This window comes from Meles meles, chromosome 21 (assembly GCF_922984935.1).
Source record: "Meles meles chromosome 21, mMelMel3.1 paternal haplotype, whole genome shotgun sequence".
Classification (NCBI taxonomy): domain Eukaryota; kingdom Metazoa; phylum Chordata; class Mammalia; order Carnivora; family Mustelidae; genus Meles; species Meles meles.
Genome location: NC_060086.1, coordinates 32,112,174 through 32,135,869, shown reverse-complemented (window position 1 = coordinate 32,135,869; position 23,696 = coordinate 32,112,174). Strand labels below are relative to the sequence as shown.

At 50.6% G+C, this 23,696-nt stretch overlaps 2 protein-coding genes across 8 annotated transcripts in view; one reads left to right on the top strand and one right to left on the bottom strand.

Annotated features, from left to right (window-relative positions):
• The window catches only part of BMERB1 (bMERB domain containing 1), a 106,215-nt gene extending 97,722 nt beyond the window's left edge, over window positions 1-8,493 (top strand). Inside the window, exons 4-6 of the mRNA XM_045993651.1 lie at window positions 3,383-3,497; window positions 4,752-4,834; window positions 7,239-8,493. Coding sequence (XP_045849607.1) covers window positions 3,383-3,497; window positions 4,752-4,834; window positions 7,239-7,351 — 311 coding nt within the window. The 3' untranslated portion in view covers window positions 7,352-8,493. The remainder of the gene's footprint in view (window positions 1-3,382; window positions 3,498-4,751; window positions 4,835-7,238) is intronic.
• A 9,968-nt stretch (window positions 8,494-18,461) lies between these two features.
• Window positions 18,462-23,696, bottom strand: part of MARF1 (meiosis regulator and mRNA stability factor 1) — a 39,919-nt gene continuing 34,684 nt past the window's right edge. For all 7 annotated transcript variants that reach the window (XM_045992825.1, XM_045992826.1, XM_045992829.1 and 4 more), the window contains 2 exons: window positions 22,909-23,079; window positions 18,462-21,127 (listed from right to left, as the gene is read on the bottom strand). In XM_045992825.1, the coding sequence (XP_045848781.1) occupies window positions 20,883-21,127; window positions 22,909-23,079 (416 nt within the window). In that variant the 3' untranslated portion in view covers window positions 18,462-20,882. The remainder of the gene's footprint in view (window positions 21,128-22,908; window positions 23,080-23,696) is intronic.

The window sequence follows — 23,696 nt, the reverse complement described above, 5'->3', positions numbered from 1 at the left end:
TGCTTCTCTCATCCCATGGCTTCTACCCTGTACATCCAGGCATCCTCTCCACGTCTCCGAGGGCAGCTGTCATTGGATTTACATTCCCCTAGTGAATATGATCTCATCTCACTAAGTACATCTGCAAAGATCCTCTTTCCAAACCCAGTAAACAGGACATTTTGGAGGGGGAGGGGGATACTATTCAACCCAATACTGGCCTGAAGCTCAACCCAACCTCACAAGGGTTCAGAAACAAGAAAGTTGTTAGAATATTCCCTCCCTCTCTGTCTGTCTGTCTTTCTCTCTCCCCCTCTGTTTTGGATGAGCCAAGCAAGCCCACTCCATCTCCTTCCCATGATCTCCTCACCCAAAAACCCAACTCTTCTATGTTTAGCAGAACATGAAGGACACACAGATTAGCATAGCGTATCCCTCCTGTAAACAGACCCTCCTAGTTCCAGTAAGACCCCTTGTCACACATCACACATCCTGAAGGACCAAAACGGTGGGAGGAAAGAAGAGCAGATGGTCTTCTCTGAACACTGACCCTTTTGCCTTCTCCTCTCTTTCACAGCAAAAACAAACAAACCAAAACAACCCCCAACAAAAAAACTTTTAGGGCCTCTGTGTCCTAATTTTCAGCCTCGAGAACTCTGATGGGCCTAGCAAGGGTTGATTTCCAGGATCAATTTTGGCTCAGCAGAACACATGGGAGCCACTAAGGCAAAGGAGACATGGGTGTGTGAACACTGGACCAGCCAGGGCCACCTCAGGCCTCAAGGGCTCCAGTCGGGGCCATGGAAGCTTCTAGAACACAGGTGGAAATGGATGGGAGCAGGGGTTCTTGGCTGACACAGTCCCTGGAGTGCCTGGCTGACCCAGAACAGGGACTAGGATGAGGAGGACAAGGACAGCCAGGTCACCAAAAAATTCACTAACCACGACAAATAATATATTAATGCAATATTTAAAATACCAAAATAGGGGCGCCTGGGTGGCTCAGTTGGTTCAGTGTCTGACTCATGATTTTGGCTCCAGTCATGATCTCAGAGTCATAGGATCGAGCCCCGCATGGGGCTCTGCACTCACCAGGGAGTCTGCTTAGGATCCTCTCTCCCCCTCTGCACCTCATCCTACCCACATGTACTCTCTCTGTCAATCTTTAAAATAAAGTAAATAAATCTTTTTTTAAAAATTTAAAATAACAAAACACACACACACACACACACACACACACACACACACACACACAATCCATGATAAACAAAATGCCAAGAATTTAAATTAAGATCAGTACCCACACTCAGTAGGCAAAGTCCAGAGATGCCAAAACCTGCAGCGCAGGGGGAGTCCCAGGCAAAGAGTGCCTTCCGCCTGAAATGTCATTGACTATCTGACTAAGAATCATGGGTTGATAAGGTCATGGGACCCGTTAGTAATAGAGCTTAGGTCCTCAATGCCGGTTCCATTGACTTCCCCAGGAAATCAAGTTTTCCCAGTGACCTTTGTGTAGAAATTCACATATTAAAATTTTCTTTCTTCTTCTGCTTTCCTACTCACCTCTCCCTACCTTCTCCTCCAACTCCTTGTTGAGTCTTTCTGTGTATTCCCTGGACGAGAGCCAGGTGTCTAGATGGATTCAGCTGAGTGTAGGCAGGGTAAGAAACAGTGCTCTTGAAAACACATCAATAAAAGTATCCAGCAAAGAGATCACTGAATGGCCAAGAAATTCACACGTCTCCAGCCAGGGTCAGAAGATCATTCACCAGCTCCCCAGTGGTAGGTGCAGATGTCTAGCTGGAGAGGATGCCTGGGGCCTTCTCTGCCTTGAGGACTCCTCTGGGACAAGCCAAGATATGTCATCTCATCTCCACTGCCCCCACTGCCTCCTCAGAACTGGAAAGGTCATGGCACCTTCCCCTTGGACATAAAAGTAGTGTCTCCCTCATAGCGTTGTCAGAAAGAACTAAAGTTGTGGTTCTCAACCAGGAGTGGTTTTGTCCCCCTTCCAGGAGACATTGGGCAATGTCTGGAGGCATTTTTGGTTGTCACACTGGGGTGGGGTACTGCTGGCCCCTAGTGGGTAGACACTGGGCATCTGGCTAAACACCAAGCAGTATAGAGGACGGCCTTTGCAACAAAGAATGATCCAGACTCGAATATCAGTGGTGCTGAGGTTGAGAAACAGGACTAAATGGAAACGACAAGCTCATGGAAATACAAATATAATAGCTGCAATTTATGAGGCACTTCTCATTTGCACACTTATGCTGAGATTTGCTTTTCGTTCATTAAATAAGTATTTATTTCTTTTGTACCTGATTCAGTAAATATTTAAGAGGGGAGCATTTAGTCATTAAAACAACAGTGACGATATACAATTATAGCTTATAATAGAAGAAGCTGATGGTTCATGAACCCTTACTAGATACCAGGCAGTGAGCCTACTTTCCTTGGTCTATCTCTTTTAAAATTTGCAGCAACTTCATGATCATCTATGATGAGAGACTGGATGCCCAGAGGGGTTGAGGGACATGCCCAGAGTTGCACAGCTAGGGAGAGGAGAAGGTAGGGTGTGAAAGCAGGACTGCCTGGTTCTATAATGGGTGCTCACAACTGTGTTGGGCTGACAGGCCAGGGAGTCCAGTTAGGAAGGCACACATGGTCCGGGAAGAGATGGTCTGGGCTAAGGAGATGTGCTGGAGAAGATGAGAAGCCCAGTTTGGAGAGTCACGTTGGTAAGCATGTGGAGATGTTAGGAATCAGGTGTGTGCTGCCAGCAAACGGGGTGAAGCTGTGGCCAGCTGGCAATTCTCTTTGGCGAGTAGGTGGATAAGGTTGGCAAGCAAAAGGATCACATCACCAAGCAAGTGTTGGTGACTGGAGGTAGCTGGAAGATGCCAGGTGGAAATTGGAGGTGCCTAGAGGCAGGTGAGTGGTGCCTGGGGGCTTCTCAGTCATCTCTAGCCCTGACTTTTTTGTTTTCTCTTTGGCCTTCTAGGCCTTGGTACCTGGGACAGGACAAGAGTCATCAGGATGGATGATTTCCTTGTACACATTGGTTGGCCCTGGCTGTAGAGTAACTCCCTCCTGCACCCCTGCCTGGGCCCTCTGAGGCCCTTGCCTTCCACATGACCCCCTTGTTGCATCATTAACCACCTCCTAAGTACCTGCCACAGACCCAGCTCTGTGCTAAGCCATTCACTAACACCGCTGCCTTCAAGCCCCACCATGTGTCTTTACGGGAAAGGAAACTGAGCCTTGAAGAGGTCCATTTGCTTCTTCAAGTTCACCCAGCGAGTGACATGGCAGAGCCGGGATCCCAACCCAGGCCCCCAGACTCACATGCTTCGAGCATTTGCACCTGACAGTTTCTTTGCTGGTGTTTTCTTTTTCCCAGAAAAAGAAAAGACCAAGCTGCAAAAGCAGAGAGAGGATGAGCTAATCCAGAAGATCCACAAGCTGGTGCAGAAGAGAGACTTTCTGGTGGATGATGCGGAGGTCGAGCGGCTAAGGTGAGTGGGCGCCCATCCCAGCCCTGCTAGAACGCAGTCCTCGGTCTCCTCTCAAACCCGTCTTCTGCCGCAGGGACTCATGGCCTGGCCTGACGGGTGTGGCCTCAACAAATGCTCCCACATACTGGATCCAAATGAACCCCCAGCCTTCTGGTCTGAGGCCCAGGGAAACTGGAATCCAGCTCCAGAAAGTCTTGCAAAGGCCTGTGGGTCCTAAGACAATGTTACTTGAGGAGGTGACCAGGGAGGAATTACATCACATGACACATGGCAGAGCCTCCTACGCACTCTCTTCACTGACCTTCCTCCCAAGGCAAACTGTTCATCAAGGCCACTTCCTGAAACTTCCGTGGGTTTCTACAGAAACTGTGCCCCTTGGGCTGACTTGCTTCCTTGCCTGCCCTCTCCACTTCCCGGCTTTGTTCTCTTCCCCTGCCCCTCCCCAAGCCCCCTCACCATCCCCCACCTTGGTGGCTCCAGCAGCACTCCGTAGCCCTCAGGGTCTCCTATTTGCACGTGCACCTGCCACTTGATCTGGACAACCTCGGGCACTGGAGGCACAGGGCACCTGCTCAAAGGAAAGGAAAGTTGATTCTTGAGTATTTTTGTCCTGGAGCCATGCCCACAAGGACAGAGGCTCACAGGGCTTCTTCCAACCCAGGAGGCATCTAGCTCTTTATTGTCTGTGTCCTCCTGGGTCCTCTGAAGGCTGGAATGTTCCTCGCCTGGCTTAGCTGACTTTGTTCCCGATGACCCTTGGAAGAGTTCAGGTGAATTGCTGACACTTGCCACAGACCTCATGGGAGCACAGATGTGTAGGTGACTTAAGGGTACAGGGTCAGGAGAGGTGTGACTCAGCTCGCTGAAACCCATGCAGAGGCTGGATCCTAGCATGGCCTTGCCTTTGCCCTGGGATCTCGCCTGGGCCCCAGGGAGACAGTTACTCTATTGCTGATACATGTCTGTGGTTCAGGGCAAGTTCTTCAAATGCAACACGCACACACCATTGACACATAACACAAAATAACATGGGCACACCACCCACGCATAAAACAGAACATACATTCCCCATCCACATGTAACGTGCAGTGTACACGTACCAGCCACACATAACACACAGAAGCATACCCACACCAGCCACAGAGCCTGACGCGTGGTCCCACACACTTAACCTCTGGCCCCATTCCCTCAGTTCCTTGACGCTTTCCTTGCTTACTCTACTTCCCTCTTGTCTTTACACGCCTGTGTCCACAGGGAGCAAGAAGAAGACAAGGAAATGGCGGATTTCCTGAGAATCAAGTTAAAACCTCTAGATAAAGTAACCAAATCTCCAGCCAGTGAGTGCTTACATTCTTCTTCCTCCTTCCCCCATTCAGGAGAAAAGGAAATTTTAAAGAGGTCTGGGAGCCAGAGCGGGGACAACAAAATACTTTCTAGAGATCAGATTTGGGCACACATGATGGCAGCAGGTGGGGCCTGCTTCATGGGCATGCCTCCAGGGAAGCTGCCCAGGCCCCGATGCCCAGAAGGGCACTGTGCTTGTTTTCATGTTCTGCTCTTGCTATCTTGAGGTTCTTAATAGTTTTGGAACAAGGGGCCCTGCATTTTCATTTTGCCTGGGGTTCAGACTGTAGCTGGTCCTAGCAGCAGCTGTCTCTGATCAATCGTAGGTTTGGTGGCTTTCTCAGGAGTTGCATGGCCACTGAGGCAGAAATGGGGGCTGAGGCTCAGGGAAATCCAGCCTCTGTTGAAAAACAGAGCGAAAACCTTCCATGTGAAACAAGTTTGGGAAATGCTATATATTTGACCCTCTGTTTGGTGCCAATGTCTATTAGGCTATAAAAGTGATAACAGGTCCTGCTTCTCTTTGTCGACCCAGTGAGGCTACTTTTATTTATAGGAAACATACTCAATTCAAATTTGCAATAGTACGAAGGGGGATTTGTTGGAAGAAGTGCAACAGGAACCAGCTTTGGGGACTAGACACTGTTAGAATGCCTTGATTTTTCCTTCTGTTTCTATTTCTGCCCCTCTTTGTATGTGAGCTTCATTTTCTCCTACTACATGGATGGGCCTTCTTCCTGGGGCCTGAACTCCAGAACCATAAATTAGCAGCAGCAAGACAACACCATACTTTCTCTCTCCTGGTATCCAAACACATCAATCTCAGGGGAATACTCTGATTGGCCCTTCTAGGATCATGTTCCCACCTCCTAGGCCATTGCCATCATCAAGAGGCTGGGATGCAATGATTGGCCAGATCTGTGTTGCATGCCTACCTCTGTAGCCCCAGAGACATCAACTGTCATCAGAGTGAGGGGACTGGAAATCTTGCTAGGAAGATAAAACCCAAAGGCCACCACCATGTACTATGGCCATAAGCTCAGTTTTCCTTGACCATCTATTAATATCCCATGAAATGTGGGGTAGAGTGAAAGGGAATAAAGAAAGAAGAAGGTCCCCTTCTTCAGGCCCCTAATATCACAAGGCATATGGTCCTTGCCTAAATCCAGCATCCTCAGTGGACTGTCTCTTTTATGAAAAGCCAATCAGAAAAAGTCCACCTAATGGTAGAGGGGAGGAGCAAGGAAAGCACAGTTATGAATAGCAAAAAGTAATCTGGCAAGAAATCAAAACACCCAGTTTTCTGTACCCCATGCAAAGGGCCAAGTGTCCAAATTTGCACAAATCTTCTAGTGCTGGGATCTAAAGTTGAAAAATTAAAACTAATATAAAGCCACTGAAATCTCTGGGATCCCAGCAAAGCAGACGCGAAACTGCTCAGTGAGGACCTTTCTGCATCCCACAATACGTAACCCACAGTTTTGGAGAAAAAAACAACAACAAACAACTCTATGAAAATGAACTGTTGATAAAAATTTTAAACCCATAAAGAACTGAACCCCATGAGTGGAGTCAGTAGATACCACAAAGAGAATGTCTTCCCAAGAACTGGAGATAACAAACTATCTAAAAGAGATAATAAACTAAGTATATTTAAAATGATGAAAGAGATAAGAGAAGGGATAAAACCCAAAGTGAAATAACAGGATGCCATGAGAAAAGAATTGGTAGATTTGCAAATAATTATGTTTCTAAAAAAACTGTCACAGAAGTAAAAACTTGTAGATTAAACAGAGCTGAAGGGAGAATTCATAAATTGGAGACATAGCTGAGGAAATTGGAGACATAGCTGAGGAAATTAACCAGCATGCAACACAAAGAGACAAAGATATGGCAAATGTCTTCCAAAACATGGAAGATAAAATAAGAAAGTCCAACTTCTAGTAGGCATTCTAGAAGGAGTGATAACAGAAAACAAGGAGTTTTCTGGAAGGATAACGTATGACCAATTCCCAGAATTGGAAGACATGAAACCCCAGATTAAAGTGACTTGGACAATATTTCCCATTTATCCATTCACCAAATACTTTGAATGCCAGACCCTGTGCCAGACTTGGCAGATACAATGGCAAAGAGAACTGAATAGAATAAGAGCTAAAGGCTGTGACTGGAAGCTGAGGACTGAAAGCCAGGGGGCTCACAGGGAGGTGGGAATAGTTATTGGAACCATATAAAACACATGCCAGCTCTCCACCGCACCTGATCTGTAGAGTTGGAGCAAGGCCTGGCTAGGGGTTGGGATGGGACAGGAGCTGCTGATGGTTGGGGCTCTCCTTATGTCACCTCTTCCTCTCTCCCTTTTTCCCTCTCTCTTTCTGTGCCCCTATCCTGCTGCAGGCTCCAGAGCAGAGAAGAAAGCAGAGCCCCCACCTAGCAAGCCCACAGTGGCCAAGACTGGGCTGGCACTCATCAAGGATTGCTGCGGGGCCACCCAGTGCAATATCATGTAGCCCCCCCATGTGGGGTGCCCCCGGGGCCACGGGGACCACCCTCCCACCCTCTTGTCTTCATAGCCCCCATTTCACAGGGGCCCAAGAGCTCTCCAAGGCGGAAGGGGTTGAAGGCAAGCCTGTGACTGCCGCCAGGGGCCGTGGGCGTGGCGGGCGGGCCCGGCCGCCCTGTACAGAGTGTAGCAATAGGGAGTCCCTCACTGTCGCATGGCCCCCCCCAGAGCATGCCAAACCCAGGAGTCTGTCTTACTGTTTATCCAACCACCAGGAAAGGTCCTCCCTTGAAAAAGTATATCTCCACTTCTATCTATCTATATCTAACCTACCGTGCGAATGAACTGGGAGAGGGGCATGATCCCCAGGTGTGTATAGTCGTGACTTCTCAACAATCTAGCACCATGTTGGACACATCCCCCATCGACCCTTCTAGCTCTGCTATCAGGCCTGCCCTGGATGGGCACAGCTCCCGTCTCCTGTCTGTTCTCTCCCAGGGGCTGTGCTCTGGAGGGCTCCACACAGCCCATGCATCTTGGAGACATGAGGGCCCATCTGTAAAGACTGAGCCTGTGTGTGGTGTTGTGGTTACGTCTCCTGCTTCTTCCCCTCCTGTGTCTGGGCACGGTTCACATCGGGACTGTGTCCATTTGCTCTTGGCTCTTCCTTCTCTTGCGATGTCTGCCCCAGGTGTGTGGAGCAAAGTGGGGACGAGGGCCTGGGCTGGAGCACAACCAGTGCTCAGAAGAGGTAGCAGAGTGCCGGAGGCTCCAACACCAGGCATGGGCAGATGAGAAGGGGACCCAGAGCAGATGCTGACTCAGGCGCTCTCCACCCACTGGGGGCCACTGGAGGGAGTGCCAGCAGGACACCACTCACCAGCCTAACACGAAGACTTCTGGAAACAGCAGCGGCGGGCGGGAGAGGTGGCCTGACCCAACCGTGTCCCATCGTTTGGTGGTGTATTTTAACCAGCCTAATAACTCCACCTGTGTAACTTGATGTACATTTGCGACAGCCAGCCCGGCACAGCCCATGTGACCTCTCTGTGCGTGTGTGTGTTGTGACCGGCCTAACGTAGTTAGCATAACTCAAGATTCGCTGATGTGCAACCATCCATCAGAGAAAATAAAAATGGAAACTACGTACACAGGATTTTTAACGTTTTTTTACTTTTTTCTTGATTATGGAAGTTATCCACATACCCAGTAAACCTTTTAAAAGTATAGAAAATATAAAGAAGTTTCTCGTTTTCTGTTTGTATCTCCCACAAATTTTCCAACTTGAGACCACACTGCCCTTGTGGCAGATTTCCTTTCATGCAATTTTTTTTCCCCACAATCAGCATCATATTGTACCATTTTATAACCAGTTTCTTTTTTCATCTGGTTTTATATCACTACCATTTCCCCACATCATTAAGAGCTCTTTGTAACATTAAACACTCTTTACAAATATTTGTAATGGCTGCTTAGTAATCCATCTTGTAGGTATGCCATAATCTAACTAACCCTACCTTACTATCGGACATTTACACTGCTTCTACTTTTTCAGTATTATCAAGAATGTCACAGGGTACCTGGGTGGCTCAGTTGGCTGGGGTCCAACTCCTGGATTTTGGCTCAGGTCATGATTCCAGGGTCCTGAGATGTAGCCCCACATCAGGATCCATGCTCAGTGCGGAGTCTGTATGTCCTTCTCCCTCTGCTCCTTCCCTGCTTGTGCTCTTTCTCCCTCTCTCAAATAAATAAATGAAATCTTAAAAAAAAAAAAAAAAGAACGTTAAGATAAATACCATGGGGAACAGAGCTTCATCTGAATTTCTGATTTTTCCTTAAGATGAAAGTAAAGTGCGGGGTGCCTGGGTGGCTCAGTGGGTTAAAGCCTCTGCCTTCGGCTCAGGTCATGATCCCAGGGTCCTGGGATCAGGCCCCACATTGGGCTCTCTGCTCGGCGGGGAGCCTGCTTCCTCCTCTCTCTCTGCCTGCCTCTCTGCCTGCCTGCGATCTCTGTCTGTCAAATAAATAAATAAAATCTTTAGGAAAAAAAAAAAAGACGAAAGTAAAGTTCTTAGAATCACCTTTTTCAAAAACAAAAGTGAATCTGAAGGTCTTTCAAGTTATAGCAGCTTTGCTGTTGACACACAATATCTCAGACTGAGCACCCCGGAGCCTTGGGTTCCCTGGCCCTCGCAGTGGGCAGCACTCCCTCGGTCCCTCCCACTGTTTCAGATGTGTTTGTGCCTTAGTCCAAGCTTTGGCCTGCACACACTTCCTGCCACGCTGAAGCCGAAGAGGTTGCCTTTGGCCATTGCCTGTGCCACGATGCTGGCCTTAGGGGACCCCATGGCCACCTTCTCTGCCCTAGACCAAGCATGAAGTCAGACTCTGTGAGCTTCCCAGGACGCTCCCATAACACGGTACCTCAACCAGGTGGCTGAAAACAACACAAATGTATACCTCTCACAGTTCCAGAGGCCAGAGGTCTGAAATCAAGGTGTTGACAGAGCCATGCTCCCTCTGGAGTCTCTAGGGAAGCATTCTTCACTGCTTCCAGCTCCTGGCAATCCTTGGCATTCCTTGGCTTTGTCATCCCAGTTTCCACCTCTGTCCTCATATGATTTTGTCCTCTGTGTGTGTCCTATCCTCTTCTTATAAGGCACACCTTAAACCCAGGGTGCTTTCCTGTAGATCCCTAGCTTACTGACTTCTGCAAAGACCCTATTTCCAGATAAGGTCACATCCTGAGATAGCAAGTAGACATGAATTTTGGCAGGGGGATGGGTGGGAGACATGTTCTTCAAGCCACTCCATGGATGCTTCCTACTCTTATAATGAAAACCCACAGGCTGCAAAAGGTCTGCTACTTTTCTTTCTTTGTAGAAAATGTGGGTATTGAAGGCTTGACCTCGGACCAATTAGAGAGCAGTCACTCACTGATCCAATGAGCCAAAGGAGATCGAAGTCTCATAAAAATCTTGCCTCTAGTACATCCCTTGAGCCCTGGGGTACACCTAATTTATGTTCCTGCTATTTCTATTGATTTGTTTTCAACAAACAAACAAAAAGAACTCCACCATTTATTCAGGCTTTCACACAAGAGCCAAAGAAAGTAATAATTCAAGATGTTTCCAGATCACCAGGGCTGCCTGCAAAGCCAGGAAACCTTGCAGACCCAGACTCACTCATTTTGAAAGCTGGAGCGGAAAATTTGCAACAGGAGAAACATTTACTGAGAGCCACGTGGGCCTTTTCTCTGCAGCTCCTCACATCAACCCCAGAGGCAGATGTTCTCATCACTTCTCTACAAATAGGAGGTTGTCCCAAGTCCTTTGAGCAACGCCCTATGGATTGTTGGTGGTGGAATCATCATTAATCCAACCTTCTTCTGTAGTCTAAGAGGCCTTTGTTTTCTGATCGGAACTGAAACAAATCTCTCCCATCACCAACCAACCAACCAACCAACCAACCAACCCTCCATCCCATCTTCCCCCGCAGCCACCATCTCTCTGACCATCTCCATAGCCTTACATGTTGCGAATCGTCTGCCATCTTGCTATCTCCATTTCCTCATCTCTAGTCCCATCCTCACCCTATTTCAATCTGGTTTCTGGCACTCTTTTGTCCCTGACCTCTCTTGCTGAGGATGTCACCATGTGGTATGTAGGGAAGGAAAAATCCTTTCCTTTGCCTGTCTCACGTTCTCCAGCTGGACTCCTATCAGTGAGATGGGCCAAAGAGAAGACCAAGAGAAAAACAGGCAGGAGTGTATGAACACGGGCACATGTGGGGGCACTGGGCAATGAACAACCCAACAAGGTCCGTGGAACTTGAACTTACATGCCACCTGAACTAAAAGGGGAAGGGGTTCTGGGCTTCCGGGAGGGTAGCAAGTTATGGGAAGAGGGCCCAGAAAAGTATGGTAAACAAGGGTTGTGTGGTTAGGTTTGTTACGCAGATGTAAGACCTGCCTTCTCCACGGATGAGACTCCTCCTCCTGGTGTGGGAGAGGAAGACACCTTTTACAAATGGGAATTTCCTTTATAAATGGAGATTGCCTTTATAAAAGGAGAGCTTTCTCTGCACTTGTTGGTTCTCAAGGGCCTTTAGCTCGAAATAATTCATATGCCAAAAGGGCATGTCTTTGGGTGGCATATCCTGGCATCCCGCATTTACGTCCCATCCATGCGGTCAGCCCTCAGGCTAGCTGAGATGTGTCACGGCCCAGGTATGTCACTGCCAAAATGCCCCATCTCAAGGCGAACCCCACCACCCAGGAAGACCTCTCTCCTGTCTCCTTCCTCTCTTCCTTGACCTCAGGGCCTGGCTCTCAGCATTCTGCTCTTGCCCGCTGCAGGTCTTTTTTTAGATTTATTTATTTATTTATTTGACATAGAGAGATCACAAGTAGATAGAGAGCCAGGCAGAGATAGAGAGAGGGAAGCAGGCTCCCTGCTGAGCAGAGAGCCCGATGCGGGACTCGATCCCAGGACTCTGAGATCATGACCTGAGCCGAAGGCAGCGGCTTTAACCCACTGAGCCACCCAGGCGCCCCCCGCTGCAGGTCTTAGAAGGCCTTTGCCCCCAGACTGCTCCTGGATTCCTTCCTTCACCTTTCAGAATAGACCTTTCTCCTGTACTCAGATCCACTTTCCCGACTGCTTCCTAGACTCTCCATTTGGAACCAGAAGAGGCACATCAAGTGTGACATGTCCTAAAAGAGGGGCCAGAGAACCGTCCCCTCACCTGCTTATTGTCAATTGAGTTTTATTGGCGGGTAACAATGGTGCATATATTGTCTCCGGCTGCTTTTGGGGCTACAAGAGCCGAGCTGAGTACTTGTGCCAGAGACCCCATGGCTGGCGAATCCTAAAATATTTATGGTGGTCCTTTAAGAAAAAGTTGGTCAGGGCGCCTGGGTGGCTCAGTGGGTTAAAGCCTCTGCCTTCGGCTCAGGTCATGATCCCAGGGTCCTGGGATCGAGCCCCACATCGGGCTCTCTGCTCTGCGGGGAGCCTGCTTCCTCCTCTCTCTCTCTCTCTGCCTGCCTCTCTGCCTACTTGTGATTTCTGTCTGTCAAATAAATAAATAAAATCTTAAAAAAAAAAAAAAAAGTTGGCCAGCCCCCATCCTAAGCTGCTTCAGTTTCCCCTATGGTTTCCCATCTCAAGAAATGTCTTCGCAGGAGGTGACCTGAACACATCTGTTCCTCCTCACATTCCCCCAATTGCCGAGTCTTTAGCTTTTGCCCCCCGAGTCTTCCTAGAGTCCATGCACACTGCCATGCTCCCAGCATAACCGCCATCCCCTTTTGCTCAGTCGCCCACAGGAGCTCTGAACCAGCCTCCTTGGGACCTGGTCATGCTCCACACCGTGGCCGGCTGCTTTTCTGAGTAATACAAACCTAAATGTCCTTCTGCTCTTTAAAACAGTGCCTATGGCTTTAGGTTGAAATCCAGGTTCTCTCGTGTGGTCCTCTGCACTCGGACCCTTCCTATATCCCTGGCCTCATCTCCTCTGCTCGCCTGTTGCGCAGGGCCACCAAAGCTTTCTTGGGTTTTTATGGTTCTTCTGGCTATGCCGTCTGTTAGCCCCTCTTCCAGGCCCTCGTACGTTATTCCCTGTGCCAAGAACTTCTTGGATTCCCTGCCAGTTCTTTCTCTGATCTATCCGTGCGCCATGCTGAAGCCAAAATGACCTTCCTAATGGGCAAATCTGGCAGGTCTCCAGCTCTCCCGCACCTGCTCCCCAACCCTTGTGGTCGAGCCCTGGGACTGGGGCCTGGTTTGCAAAGCCGTTTGTGAACCAGCATCTCCAGGGCCTTCCCTACCTCCTTCCTCCCCTCTCCTCCAGCTTCTCACCCTTGCTCACACCATCATTTAAGGGAAAAAACATAGAAGCAGCTGGGGAGGAAGAAGGAACACCTGGCGGTGTCAAGGCGAGGGTTCTGCCACATCCAACCTGATCCAGACATCGCGTGGCTTTAAAAACTGTGTGAAAAGGGCCCAGGGGACATGGCAACAGGATGAAGTTGGTGTAAGCAGTTTCAGCAAGGGATGGCCCAGAAGCCAGATGCATCAGGCGGGAGAGTGCCCCCTCCCCCACCGTTCCATTGCATTTCCATATGACGAATGGGGAAAGTGAGTCTCAGCGAGGGGACGTGATTAGCCCAAGTTCACAGCCATCCCGGAGTCTGAGAGCAAGGTGAGAGTCGGGCTCAGTGTGTTTCTCATTTCTAACCCCAGCAGCCTCGCACCCCACTCCCCACTGAGCTGTCCTCGAATGGAGGTTAGCTTTGGCCACGGCCACAGCAGCTGAGCCTCTTCTGACCCTTTCTGTTCCCTGGTGGCCTGGCAGCCCTGCCCTGTGGGAATGCACCAGCTCAGCTCGAGTACAGCTGGAGAAGAAACAGAACGCACCCACTGCCAGCAGCCAAGGCTCAGATACCTGCCACCACCAACAGGACAGCTGGATGGGCGTCATGGGCTGGGGCAGGACACTCAGGAAGGTTGACTCGAGGAACAAATTTCAGGGTCATTCTTCCATCCGTTCACATGTTTAATTCCACTACAGAACGGAACACATGGCAGGTACCAGGGAACACCGATAAACCAGACAGGGAGGGTTCTGCCTTCCTGTAACTTACGTTCTAGGGAGGGAGACGGACACCCAACAAGAGCGTGGGGGTAGGCCTGCTCGGTGGCGATGAATCTGGCCAAAACCCAGTGACCTGAAGGAGTAGCCAAAGGGAGAGCCATCTGGAAGGTGATGAAGGGCTTTGGCTTGGAGTCAGCCTGCCCGGGTGATGATGCCAGCTGCTGCTCTCCCTGGGTGATCTCTTTCCCTCTCGGCATGTCAGCGGGCAGACCTGTAAGATGGAGAGAACACACTGGAGCATTCATGAGACATTAACTGTGCGGGATGGCTGAGAACAAGGCACGCGGTCGATAATGCACTTAAGAGAAGTGGGTTCTTGTCGGCCACGGCCGAAGGGATCAGAAGGCTGCTCAAGCCTTGCTATGGTTCTGGAAGTCCAGAGGGTGACTGAGACCTGCTGGGTCCTGCCTTCATGAAGCTCACAGTGAGGAGATGATAGGCAGCAGTGACAAAAGTTATTGTAACCTGAATGTCCGCGGGAGCCCCATTCCACATGCTTTCCCAAGGTGTCCGCACCTTCCCTGGGGCTTACAGGGCCTCCCCAACAGGTCACACCCATGACCTGGCCTGCGCCCCCACTAGCTCTGTACACCCCTCGTATCCCTTCCTACAGCTGTCCTCTCCCTCCTCCTACCAAGTCCAAGGTGGAACTCACCTCCTTTCCTCACTCACCACAGAACCCAAGCTGCAGAAGGCCTCGGGACATGAAGCCGACCTTCTGGAATGTTTATGGAGGTGGGTGTGGGTTCACATCATAGCCGCACACACCAGTGAAGATCGGCAGCTCCTGTTCCCACCAGCTTTGCTACCAGCCACCAAAGGGCTCACCTCTGTCCCCAGGCCTTGTGAGCAATTGCCCTCCCACTTTATTGGGACAATTCAGCTCCCTCTGGCCTTCACCCTAACCTGACTCCAGGCCCCAGGGCCCACTCTCCCCGCCAAGGTTCATTTCTCTTCGGCTGCGGTGGCTCATGGCCTGTCCGCCCACAGGAGCAGCAGCTGCTGCGGGGTTGGGTTTTGATGAATGGTTGGGGACTTTCCATCCCACTGGGGTCGTGGTCAGCACAGAGGCCGCGGGAGCATGGGAGGGGGCGGCTACTGGACTCTGGGGTTCAGGGATGTCCCTGCAGGAGGACGCACCTCTGCAGCGAGACCAGCACAGACAGGAGTTGGAGGAGGTGATCCTGGGTGGGGACAGGAGGCCGCTGGGGGCTGCCAGAAACTCTCAGTGGCCACCTCCAACCCTCTCCCTCGCCCCCCTGTGGAGCTGGAGCTCTGCAGTGGGAAAGCGCTAGGTTGTAAGTAACGGAAACAGAAGACAAAGAGGCCAAAACCTAAGAACATTTCCTGGCTCTTGGGCCAAGATGTGGGGTACCCTTAGGTCCAGGGGTTCAAGCACTGTCTCCTGGACTTCGTGTTTGTCTGCCTCTCGGCCCACCTCCCTCAGGGTAGGGGGGCGTTTTATCTTGGGCAGAGTCTCCTGGTGAGGCACAACGGCAACAGCTCTAGGCGCTCAACCTCCTTGGGGAGTCCCGGACCCCAGCATAGGGTCTGCCAGGCGTGGCCGGCATCAAGGTAAAATATAAACTGAGGCATATTAAAAACGTTAAGTTTGGGGAGCCTGGGGGCTCAGTCGGTTAAGCGTCTGCCTTTGGTTCAAGTCATGATCCCAGGGTCTTGAGATCGAGCCCCGCACTGGGCTCCCTTGCTCAGCAGGAAGTCTGCCTCTCCCTCTGCCTGCCATTCCCCCCGCTTGTGCGCTCTCTCTCTTTCTGACAAACAAATAAATAAACGCTTTATAAAAATGTTAAGTTTCCTTGAGCAAAAATCAGTTGGGATCAGGCAGCATCCAGTGGAGCAGACAGTAAGGCTCTCTGAGGAGCTGTTACAGGCAGGAGACAGCAGGAACCGGAAGTTATACCAGGCACCCAAGCAGGTTGGCTACTGCAAGGCCACCTCCCTTTAGGGGACGACAGGGGTCTGACAGGCATGTCACCTGGCTAGCGCTGATCAGACTATTCCTGATTGACTGGTTTAGGATTCCATTTCTGGGAGCAGCGAAATTGTCAAGTCGCGGTGTGGTAACATGGAGCTTGGCATAAACACTTCCATTTTGGGCCTGTTGTCCTGTTTTTTGACGGTCACATGGCCAGCCCAGAATTACGGGCTGGGCCAGAGGGGGTGGTTCTCTGCTCAGCCCCCGCAGCCTCCCGTTCCCATCTGGAAACCTCAGTGCGGAGGTGGAAGCTAGGTGTGCTGTGAGCCGGTCTATCACGGCTCTTGCTGCTTTGAAACTTGGTGGCTGACCCTCAGCGGGTTTAGCCCGGGACTCCTTTCCTTCCTCCCCAGTCACTCCCTCCAGGATCATGTGGGAGCCCGTGTGGGGCGGGCTTCTACCTGATGGACGCTGGCAAGGACCCTGGGAAGCCGCTCGCTTGGTTCGATTACTTTCTGTGGGGCTCCCCCTCAGCCGACTGGAGATTCTCCTCACGGGTTTGATGAACTAAGCTGCCATCTTGAGGGAGCCCATGTGAGTGGCCTCCAGATTTACAAGTGGCTTCCAGCTGTCGGCCCACAAAACCTGGAGCGTGCCCTCAGGACAGAGGACAGAGGGGAGATGCGGGAGGTCGGCAGGGGTCGGGACTCACAGTCCATGTGTAAAATCCTCTTATCCTCCTCATGCAACGAAGCAAAACAGGCTACTCGAGAACGGAGAGGTCTTTTCTGATTCTGCATCCGGGCCCCACACCAGATTCAGAGGCTGCGGACACGGAGGGCGGGGGCCGTGCAGGGCCGTGGGCAGGCTCATCTGTACTCGCTCTGAGTGACATCAGAAACTCTGAGGGAGAAAAGGGGGGAGGTGGGAGTGGGAGTTCTCCGTGCCAGGCCCTGCAGCCCAGCTGGGAAGGCCTCCCGGCAGAGGTGGAAGCAGAGGCCTTCCCATGAGGGGCCTGAGGTCGGAGAAGATGGTGTCACCCTGCCCTTGACCTCTGCTGCACTCCTGGCCACGCCACACGTGCTGGTGGCTGCCGAGCTTCCCCTTGCCTCCTCTGTGCTCGGAGTCCCCCATTCTCAAGTACTTCCTTCCCAGAAGATGGGAATTCTTCTCCTTGTCTCGCTGACTTGAGATCTTCTAAGCTCCTGGCCCCCCACACCTGAGAAGTGAGGGGTTCTCTCTCTTTGCGGCCATTTCCATAATTTGCTGACCATGTCTCAAAGGCAAGCAGCTGTTTCTTCCTATTTCCCGTGGGGTGCCTCCGAGGGAGAGACTAGAACTTTCCTGGGAAAGTGTTAATTCAAACAAGCAAATGGGCTCAGCCTGTCCCCTAAGAGCGTTAACAGCAGCAGCCCAGAGGCTCGCTGGCTAAGGCAAGAGTGTGCGGTCAGGCGGTGCAGGTCAGGCAAAGCAGTGGTGGGACCATGCGGACTCCTGGTTTATGGGGCGGTGAGTAAGGGTGCCTGCTCCTCCCACAGTCCCAGAGCTAAGGTGTGACCTGTCCCAATCCACGGAGCAAGCTCATTGGTGGGGGAGACAGTGAAGATGCTTCTGAGACACAACTGGGTCTTTGCCCATGTGAAGCTCCTAGAAAGCAGAGAAGAGACATCCCAGAGTGCCATGCTCCTTGTGGTGGAGGACACAGCTAGCGTGAAGCATCGGGAGCCAGGTTTTAGACGTGGACACGGGTCTCCTCCGCACGGACAGGTGCGCCTTCATTCAGCCCGCCATCTTCAAAGCTACCACCTCCAGACCGCGTGGGGAGCGCAGAGAAAGGCAAGTCCCAGTCCAGACCTACAGAACCTCCCCGTGTCAGTTCAAAGGGGCATGGTGGCAGCCCAGGGTTTTCTGCAAAGATCTGCTACCACGAAAGATGTTTGGAAAGGACTGCCAAAGGTGTTTAAGAGCAGTTTCGTGTTGGAATTTAAAAAATGGCACTTCATCAAGAAGCAATCTACCCCAACATTCAGGTGTCTTCTAGGTCCTTTCAGATATCTTGCAAGGGGGGGTGGGGTGGTGGCAGGTGTCACAGTGGCCTCAGAGGAAGGACTTCAACATGGAATCGATGAAGGAAGTCTTTTCCAAATGGGCTTATTGGAAAAGCATGCTGGGCAGTGACCAAAAAGGTAGCCTGCAGAATGGATTTCTCTCCCAGGGTGAGAGAGACCCAAGGGATTAGCTCAGGTTTCTACCCAGAGGGGTATGTGGTTACCGGACTTGCCCCACAGGTGATTCCACACCGGAACCCGGCTAGAAACCTCGAGGGCCTAGGGTGTCAGGAGTGCAGACACCTGTCAGGGCTGCGGGCTCAGTGAAAATGTCAGACTACGTCACTCTCCCCAAAACAGCTGGATTTTCAGAAGGGGTGAGAAGGTGGCGAAACCCAACGTGGAAAGAGGACAGGACTGGACTGGCTTCCCACCCCTCCCCTCAGACAGATAACACAGCACCTGGCAAACTCAGATTGATGCTTGCTTTGTAAAGTTTATTGACAACTGTTTGGTCCCAACACACAAAACAGCACTTGAACCACAAAAAAAGTGTTCAAACAAAGTAGACAGTTAAGAAAAAACATCTCTTCCCCCAAGCCCAATCCGAAACAAACAGTGCAAGATGGGAAAGGGGGTTGTGGTGATAACTTTTTATCTTTTTTTTTTTCTTTAAACAGATATATCTAATCTGGCACATCTTTCCACCCAGAAATAAAGAATTTCTTTGTCTTAATTCTCATACATCATTTCATCACATCATTTAATTAAAGCCTCTGGATAAAAAAATAGATAGCAATCAGACTGGCCGTTGTGGAGTACATCACGGACACAACCAGCTCACGCTGTATTTATTCTCGTATCTTCCAACAGCGACGATTGGTCACACACGCGTCCCAGACTGGCTGGCGACTCCGGCGAACGGTTGGGTTCGACCACGCTCCCGGGACAGCATGAGCCCACGGGCTCCTCTCTGCTGTCCAAAGAAGCTGCTGAGACTGTTCCTCGTGACTTGTAATGGTACCTCTGATGTTTTTAAAGTCGATCCCGCCTCGGCGAGCAAAACTAAAGTCCGAGAGTGCAAACTCAGCCTTAAGGAGTCTCAGAATAAGGCCACTGAGGTTCTCGACACCAACTTTCTCACACTGGTTAAAAGCTTCTTTAAAAAAAAAAAAAAATTGCTCATCTACATTTGACTTCTTGCCATACTATGTCTGTAGGACAAATGCCTTCATTTGGAGAGGCTTCGTGGAGGGCCATACTGCTTGCAAGGCTTTTCCAGGGTCGTTCCATCTCGGCTGGGGCCACGTCTGGAGAACTGGGAACCACTGGCTTTATTTTAAAGATTTTGGGGAACAAAAACCTGACTTGTAGAAATCTCTCTGGAGCCCTTGTTTTGTGGCATTTTATCAAAATGCTGGCTATGAAATCAGAGCCCATTTTCTGGCTTTCTAGAAATTACAAAATACAGACATTTCCCCAAAAGAAACCATCTCAATAGTGGAAGACCTTATGCCCACAGATTCTTTCTGCTCTATGAATGAATCCGCCTTTTTGCCCAACAAATACAATCCATTGTAAATGTCAGGTTTCTCCAGGAGGGGTGAGAGACCACCCGTCACCTCAAGGCGAAGGTCATTCCAGAGGGCAGTGCTCTCTCAAAGGCTGGCTTTTCCCAAATGCCAACAACAGACACCACAAAAACCCAAACATGCTTCCAACAGTGAGAAGTAACAGTAAAAGCAGACACTATTAAAACACACTGAGTGCTCCCCCAACACACTCACACACAAAGCTTCCCAGCTACCAAAACCAGGTTTAAAATTACAAATACAAGGTTAAGATGATCAACCTTGGCCTTCACACGTATAGATAGAATTTCTGTCTCTTCCTAGTGGAAAGAGTATCGATATCGCTCTGGTTAAAGCACCCCGCCCCTCAGCTCTGATTTGTAATTTATGCATTTCATGCATATTTTAGAAAATCAGACTCTCTTCCCAACATTGCCCCTCGACACACAGTACTGTGTGCTGGAATTCAAATGCTGACTTTAAATTCATGACATCAAGACCATTTCCTTTTCCTTAACCTAATCCGCATCACACTGGAACGTAACTTAAAAGGGAAGCTTAAAACATCCTCAACTGTCTAGAAAGCTCCTACATGGCACCCCGAAGTGGAAGCAGGGTTAAAAAAAAAAAATCTGTGATGAAGCCACGTTTGTCAACTACAGACATAGCTCAATAAAACAAACAAGGCACGCGTACAAGTCACATGGAAGCCAGGAAGCTTCATATCCAACCGGAAAACACATTCTTCCCGCCTCGCCTGCCCTTCTGCTTCCGCATGAGGACACACAGGGCTGCAGAGCAGGCTCTGTGCTATCACACGCCATGCGCTTGCTCTGTACCGTCTGGAAACATCAGTCAGCAAAGGCTGAGAGGCTATCTTAGGCTACATGTAAGATCCAACCACGGATGTGGCTTGAACGGCAGTAAAACCACTCCCTTCCGGCTGAGTTCTCACCACTTTTTCCTTACGGAACACCATCACACGCTAATTAAGAAAAATTTGGTAAGATATATTGAGGATTCCTTAACAACTGCCAGGAAGGTTTTTTTTGGGGGGGGGAGTTGTTTTTTGTTTTTGTTTTTGTTTTTTTCTTTTTGGTTTGTTTGCTTTTTCCAAATAATTGGGGCAGGGAAAAAAAAAAAGAAACACTTCAGCTCTAAAGCTGTGTTCAACGTCAAAGAAATCAAACGTTATGGGATAAATCCGATGAGAAATTGGCTTCTAGGGGGTTTGCATTCAAACGGAAAAGGCTGTTTTCTGAACCCACTTTTGTGTGCAGAATCAGACAGTGTTTCCCCATCCTAATTCTATGTTCAAAACGCGAGTCAAAGCTTGGTTATAGGTGCAAAGGAAAAATTGGCTGCCAATTTTACTCTATTTTTGGGTTGCTTTTTGGCTGGGCTTTCCACGGGGTCCTTGCTGGGCAGTGACTCTGAGGTTTCCGAGGAGGGGCAGGGAGGCACCGGGACAGCTGCAGAGATGCCAGAGGAGCTGGAGTCCGAGGCTGGGTTGTTACTCTTTACTGGTACTGGAATTTCAATTTTGTCTTCTTGGTTTAAAATCATAATTTCTGTAAACACCAAAGAGCAAACACATTCAGTTCTAGGACCTGCAAGACGTGTGGGGTCTTAGTTTTTCTCTTGTATCATCTCGAAAAGTATTTTTAAAATCACCCACCAAACATCATGCCCATGCCGCAACTTCCGTTATCTGCTATGTGGCCAACAAGTCACTTGAGTCCGGTATTTAATAAATAAAACTGCACTTCAGCTCGCTCTCCCTGGGATTACAAAGTTCTAGAAAGCTCCATTTTTGGCTATAACTCTATGGGCAATGGTGTAGACATTTTTACCCCCAGTTTGGATTCTCTGCCCATTCACTCACTCTGTCAGATAGTTAAAGACCTATGAGGCTCATGGGACCTAGCGACTTTGCCCACGAGGAGGGGCCTCAGCGTCAGGAAGCCCCGGGCCCATTCCGCTGACTGAGGGCTGTGCCCTGCATGGATCTAAGGTGGGCAGACAGGGAGAGAAGTGCACAGAGGCAGAATTAGCCTGAAATATTCAGGCAGTGAAACACGGCCATTTTTCCTGCAGTGTTTACAGGCTGCTCTTTCTCTGGCCGAGCCCCGCCCACGCAGGGGGCCACTTTTGCTTCCACGAGATGTACCGTAGCTCAGACTCCCACTGTGTGTGCGTGTGCAGGGGGCCCTCGCAGCAGAGGCGCGGAGAGGCCCTAGTGATGGAGGGGGTGCAGAGCCCCAGCTCCCTTCTCAGGCCGGCACGCGGGAGCACGGCACACACTGCTGCCCACGCCATTCGGTGTCTCTCTGTGGTCCCACGCATACGCCTGAACTCACGCAGACTAAATGCACCGCAGCTGCAACCCCACAGGTGCGCTGCTATCCACCTCACGCCGGCTCCTGCTGCCCCTCCCAGAGGAGCACACCCCTGCTTCTGCCACACACTACATCTTCCAGTGGCAGAAGCCACGTGTATGTTTCCCTCCCTCCTATTCTCCAGATAATCAGCCTCAGTTCCCTCACGGGGCAACACCAGGCTGCCCCTGGTTTCCCCCTGGAATGGTAAGCGGAGTGGAGAAGCACCCATTGTGAGAGACAAAGGTGAAAGGGAAAGGCCTCGACAAAGCAGATGGCCACCTCTCCGGAGGCCAGGTGACGCGACAGCAAGACAAGAGGCTTGGCGTTCAAATCCCAGCTCAGACACTTCCCAGTCCGGCAACCTGGGGCTAGTGTGGTCTCTGGTCTGTTACCCATCCTGCAGGGCTGCAGTGAGGATGAGGTGCGAGCGTGCCGGGAGCCGCCTCCCACCTCAACCCCCACCCCCCCAGGTCAGTGCTGGCTGCAGGCAGCTTCCTGTCCCTCCTTAGCTCACCGTGCAGGGTCCAGAGCTCAAGTCACAGACGGCCCTTCCTCCCCTGCTCAAACCATCATGAGGCCCCAACCCAGGGCCATCATTCACCTATAGGCCGGACCAGAGCTGCCGCGCATGCACGTGGGCCACCAGGTGTACCCGTGAGCTGCTGCACCTTTACCAAGGCGGGCGACACAAGCCCAGGAAGCCTCCGCGGGCTTCTCCATGGCCCAGCTGTGTCATCCCTCCAGACGCACCATCGTTCCTGGGCTTGGGGCTCCTCAAGACTCCCTGGGCTATGAACCCAACTCCGCAGGAAGACTGACCGGAAAAGAGGGTCCTGAATAGTCAGTGTAGGTATTCTCGTGCCTGAAAATACAGTTTCTCCCCACCTCCATCAAACTTTTACCATACAGGCATCGTGCTTTGATATTTTAACCCAGAGAGAAAAACCTCACGACCGCACAGCACATCCTACCAGAACACTCCTGAGGGTGTTCCTCAAACTGAATGAGATCAGCAGACTGGAGGACGACAGGATCTGGTCTCAGCTGTGGGGACGGCAGGCACGAAGGGACAGGTGCACACAGAAGGTCCACAGGGGAGTCACTGGTCAGGCGGAGAAGCTCCTGCTCTGTCTGGTGGGGCCCTGGACAGAGAAGGCAGGCCGGGGCTCAACTCAGGACAGCAGTCTACCTCGAGTCTGTGCCTGAGGCTTTCTTTCTCAGCCTTCAAGATGAAAAAGGCCAGGAAGTACTCCAGAACACAAGGTTAACGATGAGGAGGACAACAACAACAAAGCCAATAACGGAAAGGTCTGGGTCACTCTTTGGTAAATGAAGTGCCACAAGCCAGGTTCTCCAGATTTGTGTTCAGAAATAGCAATGCCCCAAGGGGCCACACAAACACCAAAAAAGGCTCCACAATCGGGAGGGGAAAATAAGTCCTTAAAAGAGGTATAAAGTAGTTAAAATGAGCAAAAGCTCTGAATGCTAAGATGTAGACCCCGGTTCTGTCACTCCCTCACTAAGTGATCCTGGGTAAGATTTTTTTTTTTAAGATTTTATTTATTTATTTGACAGAGAAAGACACAGTGAGAGAGGAAACACAAGCAGGGGGAGTGGGATAAACATGCTTCCCGCTGAGCAGGGAGCCTGATGATGTAGGGCTCGATCCCATGACTCTGGGACTAAAGTCAGACACCCAACTACTGAGCCACGCAGGAGCCCCTTGGGTAAGCTCTTTAACCTCCCAGAACTTGGGTCC